At 31.9% G+C, this 12,106-nt stretch overlaps 1 protein-coding gene across 1 annotated transcript in view; it reads left to right on the top strand.

Annotated features, from left to right (window-relative positions):
• Positions 1–11,492, top strand: part of LOC145328221 (uncharacterized) — a 38,246-nt gene extending 26,754 nt beyond the window's left edge. The window contains exons 16-21 of the mRNA XM_080171823.1: positions 3,526–3,583; positions 4,111–4,175; positions 5,239–5,297; positions 7,430–7,550; positions 7,885–7,982; positions 10,764–11,492. Coding sequence (XP_080027949.1) covers positions 3,526–3,583; positions 4,111–4,175; positions 5,239–5,297; positions 7,430–7,550; positions 7,885–7,982; positions 10,764–10,917 — 555 coding nt within the window. The 3' untranslated portion in view covers positions 10,918–11,492. The remainder of the gene's footprint in view (positions 1–3,525; positions 3,584–4,110; positions 4,176–5,238; positions 5,298–7,429; positions 7,551–7,884; positions 7,983–10,763) is intronic.
• Positions 11,493–12,106: the final 614 nt, after the last annotated feature.

Below are 12,106 nucleotides of genomic sequence, written 5' to 3'. Positions count from 1 at the left end.
AAACCTGCTGACAAAGGCTCAGAAATAGTCATCCTTAATTATAATGACTACGTAGCAAGTTGTACTGAACACCTAAACCTCCAACAAAAACAGTCTGATGGTTCAAGCCTCCCATATTACATAAAAGCTACAGATCAGGCAGTAAAACTGGCAAAAAGAGAAATCTCTAAAACTTTAGAAAATGCCAAGAACAACGGTTGGATCAGCCAAGATAAATATAAAGCAATGGACCCAACAGATTGTGGACCTGGGTACTTTTACCAGCTCTTTAAAGTAAACAAGAACTTCCCTGAAGGCTCCATCCCCCCAGGTAGACCGATTGTCAGTGGGAGAGGTTCCATCACAGAAAATAACTCCAGATTTGTTGATCATCATACCAGATCTATGGTCAAAACTCTCCCATCTTACCTAGAGGACACCAGACACTTCCTCAACATGTGTGAAGAAATAAATTCAGAGGGAGGAATACCTGATGATGCTATTATTGTAACTGTTGATGTCACTGCCCTGTATACAAACATCTGCAAGGAGGATGCCACCAGAGCTATGGCCGAAGCCCTTGCCAAAAGCAAAGATTTAGCTGTCCCTGCAACTCTAATATTTCAACTTCTGAACCTAGTATTCAGCTGCAATTTCTTTCAATTTGGTAAAGATTTATATCGTCAAACAATTGGTACAGCAATGGGCTCTCCCTCAGCTGTAAATTCTTCTACATTAACCATCGGAATCTTAATTGATCCTGTTATGAGACACATGGCAACACAGATTGAACCAGACACAGATCTTATCAGAAAATTTGCAAGATTCTTAGATGACATTATTTTCATATGGCTAGGAAGTGTGGACAACCTTGAAACTTACCTGACAAACATCAACAAAATTCATCCAACAATTAAATTCACCCACAGCTACACCTGCCTTTTTCCATGCAATATTACTGAACAACATGACTGCTTTTGCTATTCTTCACGTAGCCTTCTAGGACACTTTGGTAACCATAAAAACGGAAAAATCATTACAGACCTGTATAGAAAACCAACAGACAGAATGCAATATCTTCTTCCTTTATCCTGCCATCCACCACATACAATAAATAATATCCCATATTCGTTGTGCCACAGACTAGTTAGAATATGCTCAGAAGAGTACACTTTGATGAAAAGACTAGATGAACTTAAACTAGTTTTACTGATGAGAAATTATGACGAGAAACTGATCAACACAAGCATACAAAAAGCCTTAAATCTAAAAAGGAGTGAAGCCCTTCAGAAAGTGATAAGAGAGAAGAAAAACAGAATACCCTTTGTTGTATCCTACCATCCATCATTGCCCCAACTGTCAAAAATACTTAAGGATGCATGGAAATTTATGACATTGAATGACCAACGCCTACAAGAAATTTTTCCACATCCTCCTATGGTTGCTTACAGACAGCCGAGATCTGCTAGCTTAAGAGCACGCCTTGTAAAGACAAAATTACCATCAAGACAACAGAGATCTTTACCTGGCTTAAAAAAATGCCAACAACCAAGATGTAATACCTGTAGCTATATTCAAGAAGGTAAAAAAGTGGTTAGCTCAAATAACAAGAAAATTTACATCAACCTACAAGAAAGTGTTACCTGTGAAAGTAAAAATGTGGTTTACTGCATTTCCTGTGACAAAACTGCATGTAATTTTTTTCAATACATCGGTGAAACACAAGCTAAACTAAAAGTTAGGTTTGGCCAACACCTTGGTTATGTCAGAAGTACAGATCATGACAAATACCCAACAGGAAAACATTTTAATCTACCTGGACACAGCATGACCAACATGAAGCTTTCAGTCTTAGAAAAATGCAAACTGGACTCATCAAACTACAGAAAAATTCGGGAAGCTGAATACATCAATAAATTTGACACACTAAGAAATGGATTAAATAAAAATTGTAATTTTACTTGTTTTTTTTTATCTAAATATAAATTTACATTTTGTTGCTTAATGTTAATCATTACTAAAAAAAATTCAATACTTTATTGTTTAATTTATGACATTTTTTCATATACTTTCATGTAAAATTAAAATCTTTTCAAAACATTCATGTATTTCTGTTTTGCTAATTGCAATATTTGTTTTAAAAACAAAAGTTATACAGTACAAAACTTTCATTCTTTTGAACTTTGATTCTTTTTAACCGGGGTCATCCCTTCTACCCCTTCCCTTTACACCAAAACCAGCGGTTAAATTGCTCAGTTTCAAACAAACCTTTGTACAGTAAAGAAGGGATAACCATATTCATTATAATACATTTAACTTTTTCTTTGTATTTTCGAGCACTTTTTCATTATTTTGTTGTTTCTTTACTTTAATTTAACCTAATTTTTTAAAAATATATATCTGATTTTACTTTAAATATATGAAATATGGTTAATTTTGTGCAGGTTGACAAGGATTAGATTTGATTTAATCGATATATATTTCTACAAATTGAGCTGTGTGTTTCTCCTTGGATTGTCTCTTTTCAACATCGTTGCCGTGTATTATTCCATTAAGCTTATATATAAAATCGGATTGGCAGTTATTGAGATCTTAAGCTTCAGTGAAAAACACTATTACTTTTTTATATAATAGGATTTCATCTTAAGAATGTAAAATTTAAACTTTTGGTTTTATAAAGAAAAAGATAGTTTCTATACTCTTACCAATTTTAATTCCTTGTTTAACCTAATTTCACATTGATGCTGTTTGAACATTTATATTTTGTTTTATTCAAAAGGCATTCAACAACTTCATATTCAGCACCATACAAATCCTTTACTAATATGCCTTACTTTTTCAGAATTTATTTATTTGAATTTCTTGCCTTTTCTTACACCCCAAATATACCCAACACTAACTGTCTATTTTTTCACTTATTTTTTTCTTTTTTTAACATTTATCCCAGAGTCGGCTTTTTGCTAAGACAAGTTTTTTAGTAAAATAAGAGAAATCTAAAGATCACAACTATAGTAGTTGAAGTTAAATATTACTCACATTAATATAATTGAATAAAGAATACGTTGATATTGTGACAAGGTAATTTTTTTCATCAATTTAGTTGCTAATATAGTCCTTAGATATTGGTCATTATGTTACTCCATGGTTAGTGAAAGGCATTGGGTATAGTCATAAGGAAGGGGGAGAGTATTGTTATATTAGCCAGCTGGGAGAGACATTTTTTAGAGTATGCGAAAATCTCTGACAATTCTATAAACACTTTAATATACAACAATTTTTAATGGGTACAAGTTAGTAAATTAACATGGGCCAAATTTCGAGTTGAATATTATGTTGAATCGGTGAATAGAAAATTGATTTGATAGGAACTAGTTGACAAGCATTTCAATATTCAAAACTAGTGGCTTCTCCCCTAACCCCCAGGGATTTACTTTACCCCCCTATAAGGTTCATATAGACAAATGGACAGATGGACAGACAGACGGACGTTCGTATTCCTTGGAATTTATATTCCAAAAATAAAAACTTATGACTTTTTGTTGTCAGATGATTGCTGGGATAGTTTCAATAATTGTTCTCATCCTTCTAGTTATTTTTGTTGTAGGTAAGTATTTCAATTTCATTGAGGTGCTATGTATTCAAAACCACTAAGGCTCAAATTTATTAATAAAGCAGCTGAAAACGCGCCTGATATCTATGTGTATTAAAAACTCAATCAGTTATGGGTTTGCGAGATCGTAACATAACTCTTTCAAAAACACATGACAAAGTACTTTCAAACTTTGCACGGAGACTCCTTTAAAAGATGGGAACGATCATCCCAAATCTATAATCGTTATTAGAATGTTCTTACCTCCGTTTAAAACTTGCTGATTTTTTACTTTTTGACAAACATTTTTACGATAATTATCCAATTTATCTCACTTTTGGAACACTGGGTGCTAGGATAACAAGGTGCAATATTTTTAGAGAATCCTCTCTATAATATAGTCCTAAAATATAAGAATGTCCTCAAACAGTAAATATTATGTGTATACGTAATTTTGCAAGTTCTGACACTCTTCAAGTGTTAATGTTCGTTTGTCCTACAGTCTGATTTCAAATTATTGATCTTTAAGTAATTTTATTCAGGATTCTTGTTCTATACGAAGAGGTTTTGCTTTGCTACTCCTATAGTCACCATAGCACCATCAGAGGTAATAGAATAATTATGTTATTAGATTAATTTCTACTGGTTTAGTTATTTATCTGTCTGTGTGTCTGTAAGGCTAAGACAATGGACAATGAAATCATATATTCATATCCAATGACAATAACGACCCTACTATTGATTAATCCATTGGATGAATTTTTTTTCAATGGGTAATTTCTCTTTGGAGGTTGGTATTTATCATATCAGAATATCATATTTATCCTTTCTTCTCTTCTCTCCTTATCTTTCTCCTTTTATTTTTCTTTCACTTTCTGTCACTCTTTCTCTATCCCTGTCTATCTATCTATGAAAATATCTTTTTCAGTTTAAACATAAATTTAGTAATTTGTATATTTGTACCTATCTTTCTAATATTTTTTCTCATGGTTAAAATTCTATAAGAAATATGTTGCTGAAACAATATTTACTCAAATTGCCAGGGATCCGTAGCCGTGTTTCAACCGCTAGTACATTTTATTAATCAGCTGTAAGTCTAAAACTGACCCAACTATGACAATCCCGGTTCAAAAAAATTTTCAAAGAATCCAAACGGGTATAAATTAGAGGCTTCATGGCTGCTGACGCACGGCTGCCGAGCCCTGATATTTACTCAAACTGCAAAATATAGTAATAAAAGGAAACTTGACCAAACCAATTGCAGTTTTCACAGGAATAAGAATATGGAATCTTAGTATAAATTTATAAAATTTACTGGATGTTTGACTGTCTTTTCTTGAGCAAAAGGATCTCACTAACCACTGAACCGATATGGTTCTCCTTTACAATAAAGGTTATTGTAGGTTCTGGGTTAGTTTACACCTATTTTGAGGGAAGGTGACCTCTACCCTTCCAACAGAAATCGCACCATGAAAAAACATACCTCCCTTAAAAAAATTTACTTTTTCTTTTTAAAACTAAACTGGTTTTACATTGGTCCATGACTGGTTTTAGGCTATTGGGAGGAGGGGTGCCAACCCCTAAGATGAAATTCAAAGATAACAAAAATAATTGTGAATGATAGCAACCTCCAGTTGTAAATAACAAGACAAATTATACTATTTTTGTAGAGTAAAGAAACAGGAGAAATGATAATTCAGACAGACCCAGCAAATGGAAGATTAATCAGGTATATCTTTTTACCACATATGATTTTTATGGATTCAAAACAATTTGTTTGATAAATTTGTATGTTTCCTTATTTAAAAGTAACAGGATATCTATCTGTCTGTCTATGTGTACCAAAAGAACCGCTATCTGATTAACTGAAATGATTTTCCTTTACAATTTAGGTTATCATAGGTCCTGGGAAGGTTTATATCTATTTTGAAGGGGAGTACCACCAACCCTCCAAAGAGATTTTGCCCTTTGACCAAAATATGATCTAGCACAAAAAAATCAAAACAATTTGTCCATATAATTTTTTTGCTATATAAATATATAAAGATAAACTTTCATTCACTTCCGCAATGAAAGTTTTTGCTATAGGAGCAATATGCGTTTCTAATTATTTGTCAATAGGATGCATTGCATATGCGCAAGTGGATACACACTATTTATGTTATTGTATTATTACATGTTACACATAAGGAAAATTAACTTAATCAGATTAGATGAAGAAAACAATTAGATTATTTGGATCCTTACTAGACATATCATGGTTTTTATTCCATTTTATATTTTCATACTAGCAGTTATATTCTATATAATTGGCATTTAACATTCAGCTAAACTGCAATACAATGAAGAGGATGCTATGTTCTATCATATTTTAAAATGCTGTGAAGAAAAAAGACGATTTATCTGTTAGATTTTAATTCATGTGTCTTTTCTACAATAAGATTGATAATTACATGTTATTCTTTTTTCTTTCAAAAATAATTTTATAGCCGTGATAAGCTGTAAAACATCTTTGCAATGCAGCGGCTGCTATTAACCAGCAGCTTATGCTTTTCCTAGGCAAATATTCTTTGTAAAGGCGAAAATACCTGGAACAAAACGTTTAGTTTTGTGGATGTTTTTAGCCTTTTTAGTAATAAAATCTCAACAGCAATTAAACTAATGTATCTAATGAACTTTTCAAACGATCTCTAATTAATTTTCCCCTCCCCAACAATATGCACTTGCCAAAGTTTAGTCATTGGGTCGATGACAAATTAATGCCACGCTGTATCACGGGATGGGGGCGTGATTGAAATGTGTAGTATACTCCTTTGATTAAACTCAATTTACGGGTTTTTATATAATTGCAACGTAGTTATAAGACTTTTGGTAGCAATAAATTGAGACGTTGGGTATCCCTCTAACTGAACCGATTTTTGATTAGTCAACGGTCTAAATTTGTCTCGGCCAGGATATGATTAAAAGCCTAAATCGGCCAAGGAATAGCCGAGTACAATATTTTTAAACTTAAAAAATTAAAAATAAAGAGCTAAATGATTTATTGTGTCTTTCTCTTTTTATCGACAGACGCACTTGGATATATTATTTTCATAATTAATTATATGTATTTCCCATGTTAACGTCACCTTATGTGTAAATTTGGTGAGCCACAGTATTGAGTAGCGTTGTTAAGTTAGGATGGAAGAATTTTGTAATGAAAGCAAAAGTGGGGTAGAGGATAAGGGATGGGGTAAAACGGGTTATCATAATGTTTTATTTTCTTGACTTTAAGTTAAACTCTATCAGTCATTGACTTGTCTTTATGGTTACATTTTATAAACTAGTTTTAAGACAAGACAGTTTTGAAGAGTAACTTCAAATAGAATGGATTATTGAAACAAAATGCATACCTCTTAACTGTAATAAGATTTGGAAGTAAAAAATATCTCAGTGCATATTTTTTTTTGAAGGCTTCTAGATTAGTCCTTTGCATTTAAGTTTATTTTTCCGTTACAAATTTTGGAAGTTTTTAATTTCTCTAAAAGCTAAAGAAAATAGCATGATACTTCAACAAGCTTTCCTGAATGGTAAAACTGTATGGGAGTACAGTACAACTTACAGATATATTGCTTAAGACTAACTGTATTTTTTATTATACTGGGAGCTGCGCCTCTTGTAAGGGCGGGATTCTCCTTCCATTTAAGTGATCATCTAGAGAATCCGGAGCATCATCATAAAGAAATTTAGAAATAAAGTCTAAAACTCCCCTTAGATTGAAATATAAAATAATTAAAAACTCCAATCAATACAGTGGTAAGTGAGATTTTAAATGAGATAATAGTTTATTTAATTTTTGCCTTACCTAAGCAAATATTATAGTGGTGGAGTATCAACAGAAACAGAACCCCTGTTGGGACAAGCTCTGCAGACACAAACAGATCTGGGAGATACAGAACCAGATATTGGTAAACAAAAAGAATGTGATTACTCTGTAGACCAGGTAAATCTTTGCCAAAATTATATTTTATGTACACAAAATCAGTTTTTTTCTATGACATTTCTACCTTTTGAATAGAGATTTCTCACATTGAATTTGAAAAATAATTTCTCCTACACAAGTAGAAAGATTTATTGTCAATAAATTAAGATTTTGATTACTACCAAAACAATTGAGTTCTCCAAATACAAAATATGAATATCTAGTTAACTAATTATGATAATGATGTTATCAAATGGTAATTTTTTTTCAAGCAAAGCTTTTAAAAGCAATTTATTCATTTGAATACATAATGCAAATTAATTTAATTATAATACTATCCTTTTTTTACTTGTAGACAAAAGAGTACTGCTATGAAGGAAATGGAAGTTTAGCAGGATCTCTGTCCAGTATTCAATCTGAACCTGAATCCATAGATCTGGAGGCAGAATTTAGGTAAGTTTCTAAATCAGCTCAAAGTCAAAATATACTAATAAAATCAGTTTCTTCTTTGTCTATGTCATATTTTGGGTATGAGGACAAGTACATAATTAGCCTATCCACCAGGGACGTCCAAGGGGGGGGGGTGTAAAGGGGTTATTACCCTACCCCCAAAATTTTTAACTTTTAATTCTTACTCCCCCCAAATAACAAAAAGCTTGGACGCCCGTCGCCCTTGCTATCCACCATTTAAATTGTATACTACAACAATAATCACATGTCTAATTTTTTAGAATGAATTTTCATTTTCTGAACATTTTTTATATAAGTAGATAATTGTGTTTTATTTTAATATTGTCCCTCTGAGAAAAAGATGAGACAAGTTAATCTCTTTTGAGGTATTTTATCAACAGGATTGTCTCATTGCAAGTAGATTTTCTTTATCATCATTAAGAAAATGAATCATATAATTGTTGCGTAATAAATAAATATTGCGAATTTTTGCTAATTTTAGAATTTTAGTAAATATTTGCTTAGTTATGAATCGTGCAATAATTTAGTCATCTAAAAAATTATATAAATAATCAGAAATAGTGATTAGGAAAAAATAACATTACTTTCTCCTTTTCTGCTTATCTAAATAGAAAGAACGTTGAGTTAAAAATCAGAAATTTTATGGAGCATGTAATTGTTTTTTTATAAGATACTAATAATGTTTGATTAAATTTTATATTAGTATCTTAACTTTCAGCTAAGAACCATAATAGGCAGACAGAATAAGTCAGATATAAAGCTAAAGAAAATGGAATAAAGAATCTTTTCTTTAAATTGCATTATTATATCTGTAAAACAGCTGTTGAATTATATTTCACACGTATAAATTCCAGTTCTCCACATTACAGTATTACAAACAAATCAATGACCATGTGCTATGTCATCTATTTAAATCGCAGCCAAGATAAAAATGTAGTCCCAGACGATTGACAGAAGAAGGTTCCTAAGCATAAAATTTTGACACATCTTTTATAAGTTACTCAATGTCATAAATAAATTTAAGCACATATCATGTACAGTTGTCAATCAATGCCACAGAAATAATTAAATATACGCTTGTGTAAATAACACCAAAAAAATGTTGGCTTAAGATTTTATGCTTTAGTAATTAAAATTTTAAATATATGAAGAAAATATGCTTTAATTTAAGGTGTTCTGACAGCACTTACATATACTCGTCTTTAACCCCCCCCCCCCCCCGTTTAGAATAATTTATTTTAGAGGGTTTAAAAGTCATCAATTGTATGTCTAAGTTTACCGTGCTTCTCGAACCCTCATGGCAGATTCCTGAGCACCTGTCCAGTTGACAATTGTACATTTGTGGAAATGATAATACACCAATATGCAGAACAAGTGATGAACTGAAAATAGTTGCCGAATGTGTACGCAGTTTCCTGAGTGTTTCCTCATCCTAGCTCAATATTTACTACTAGCTAAAAAAAGCTTCAAACTTAACAAAAGAAATCTAAATTTAAAAAATTCAAATTTAAAATGTATAATGTATAAATCGTTTATACATTCAAATTTTTATTTGTTTAAGGGAAGTTTGAAGATTTGTAGCTAGTAGTAAATATTGAGCTAGGATGAGGAAACACCCAGGAAACTGCGTACACATTCGGCAACTATTTTCAGTTGATCGAACAAGTAGTTGGTGGCAGGGATCTCAAGGAATAAGACAATGAAGATAAATTGATTTGATGTACATCTACAATGATCATAATCAAAATTTTCCTTTCTGTATATTAAATTTATGGTTGAAAAGTTTTGACACTATGAGTTTTTAACTAACCACTTAATACAAGTTCCAGAGTCAAATATTAAGATAACTTTGGGTACCAATGCCCCCTCCCTCCCTGAGTTGTATGTAGTGGTGGTGAACACAGACAGAATCAATTAATCCCTTTAAAGTTTTGCACCAGACATCAAAGGCTTAGCATAATTTTTCTTTTCTTTAAAACTTTTATTTCATTGAAGTACACTGTCTGTAACCATTTCAATTACTTAGGAGCAGTGACGTGCGCAGGGTTTTGCTAAGGGGGGGGGGGTGGAAGATAATGAGGCTAAATATGGGGAATGCATAACAACCTCAGGGGTCTAAAGGGATAAGACAATGGGTCATATATAAATATAAATCCCCCTAAAAATTACCTCTTCTGTAGATTACAATTAGTTGTTGAAATGTTTAAACACATAACTTAATGAACCAACTAATCAAAATTTGATAATAGTTCCCAAAGTTGTTAATCAACCGAATAAGGAAACGTTATTATAAAACTTTAAGGACTAATTTGATTTTAATGTTCCCTCCCTCCTTGTGACACCCTGTTCTAATTTAAAAGAGGGTGTTGCCACCCCCCTTACGCACGCCCGTGATTAGAAGCTGTACTACGGTCGGTGTACTTTATATGCATGAAAGTTAAGGCATATATTAAAAGTATTTAATTTCATTTTTCATAGCATGTACTGAAAAGTCGGATCTCTTAAACCGTTTAGTGGAACCTTCATTTCGACTTCTTTTTCTAATAATTTGAAGTCAAAAGAAGTTTTTTTTCCAAAACTGTTTTAGCCCCTTTGTTCTCTTTAGCAATGCGATTTTATTCTGAAACCTATTTAACATAGAATAATTGAAAGGAAGTGAACCTTAATTTTTTAAAATATAATTAATATGGAGTGGGGGTGTTATTACTTCATTGGCCATTGAAGAGCTCTTGTAAGCTTACATTCATTTAATTTATTTTTCAGAGCTCTTGGGCGACCATTCAAGAAGCTGGCCGAACTGTATACAGACGCTGATGATGATATTGTAGTTAGTGACTCATCTAGTGATGATTCTTCTTTGGATAGCTTTAAAATTGTGGATGAGAGCACTGCCAATAATTCTGAAGTTGAAGTGTAATACACTTCAGGGACAAGACAATGGCTAATAAATTGATCTACATCCCAAATGATGATATACAAAATAACCTCTTCTGTTGATTACAATTAGCGGTTGAAACGTCTGGACATTCACCACCGTGAGCCAACCAATCAAAATTCAATAAAAGTCCGCAAAGTTTTTAAAACTTTGGGGACTTGTGTAATAATAGCCCAATGTCCCTTCCCCCCCTGGAAACAGTTATTAATTTAAACATTTATTTTAATTGTTAAATATTGTTTTTTTTTATTGTAGCAAAGCAACAGTATATACAAGACTTATCTGTTGGTGTGTTTAATTTAGCATAAACTAAAAATGTTTTAAAAATGAAAGATTTTATATAAAAACAGTAAGCATGTAGAAAATGAGTATTTGAAAAGGACGATTAAGTATCGTCTTGCAATAGCACAAAAAAATAATTCTAGTCAGAATGGACAAAACTTGTATAACTTATTTTTTTAGTATTGTATATAATTGTTTAAATCAAATTATGTAATTATGTTTAAGTTGTGATCTTAATACGCTTTTGTGTAATAATATAGATAACGATTCTTTGATTTTGTTACTTTTTAGTATTTTTAAACCTTCTTTATAATGAATGTGTGAATGAATTTTGATTCCACTTACCAATGAGAAATTAGTGTCTACTCTATAACTCACTTTTTCCATATGTCCGTCCAATATAATGCAGAAGACGAGGAAAGTCCAAAATAGATGGATAATCCCTCATTTTTATGACGTCACATGCTGATGTTTTAAGCGACATTCTTCGTCTTCTTCGATGCAGTTTAGCCGAAGTGAGGGATATAGAAGACGTGGTTTTCTAAGCTGCTATTAAAGATACACTATCATCTGTTATTCCATGTATATTACTGTTCCTATATTAGTTAAGTTATTTGCTTGGCTATTGTTGAAAGTAGCTAACCTTGTTGATTATTTCATGTAGTTTTTTGGTATTAAACAAGGATGCCATCAAATATGAGTATTAAAGCACAAAATAGATGGACATAAGGCCAAGGTGAATTAAAGAGCCGATGTTCCGAGGTCATAAATCAATATAATAGAAAATTAAGAAAACCATATCTTTGTAGCATGAATAACAGACCAATGGACCAAGTAAATTAAACACCGGATGCTTGATAGGAATATTCACAAAAAAAAATCAGCTGTC

Source organism: Acartia tonsa, chromosome 9 (assembly GCF_053477335.1).
Source record: "Acartia tonsa isolate MP-2025a chromosome 9, ASM5347733v1, whole genome shotgun sequence".
NCBI lineage: Eukaryota > Metazoa > Arthropoda > Copepoda > Calanoida > Acartiidae > Acartia > Acartia tonsa.
This window is presented reverse-complemented; position numbering and strand designations above follow the sequence as displayed.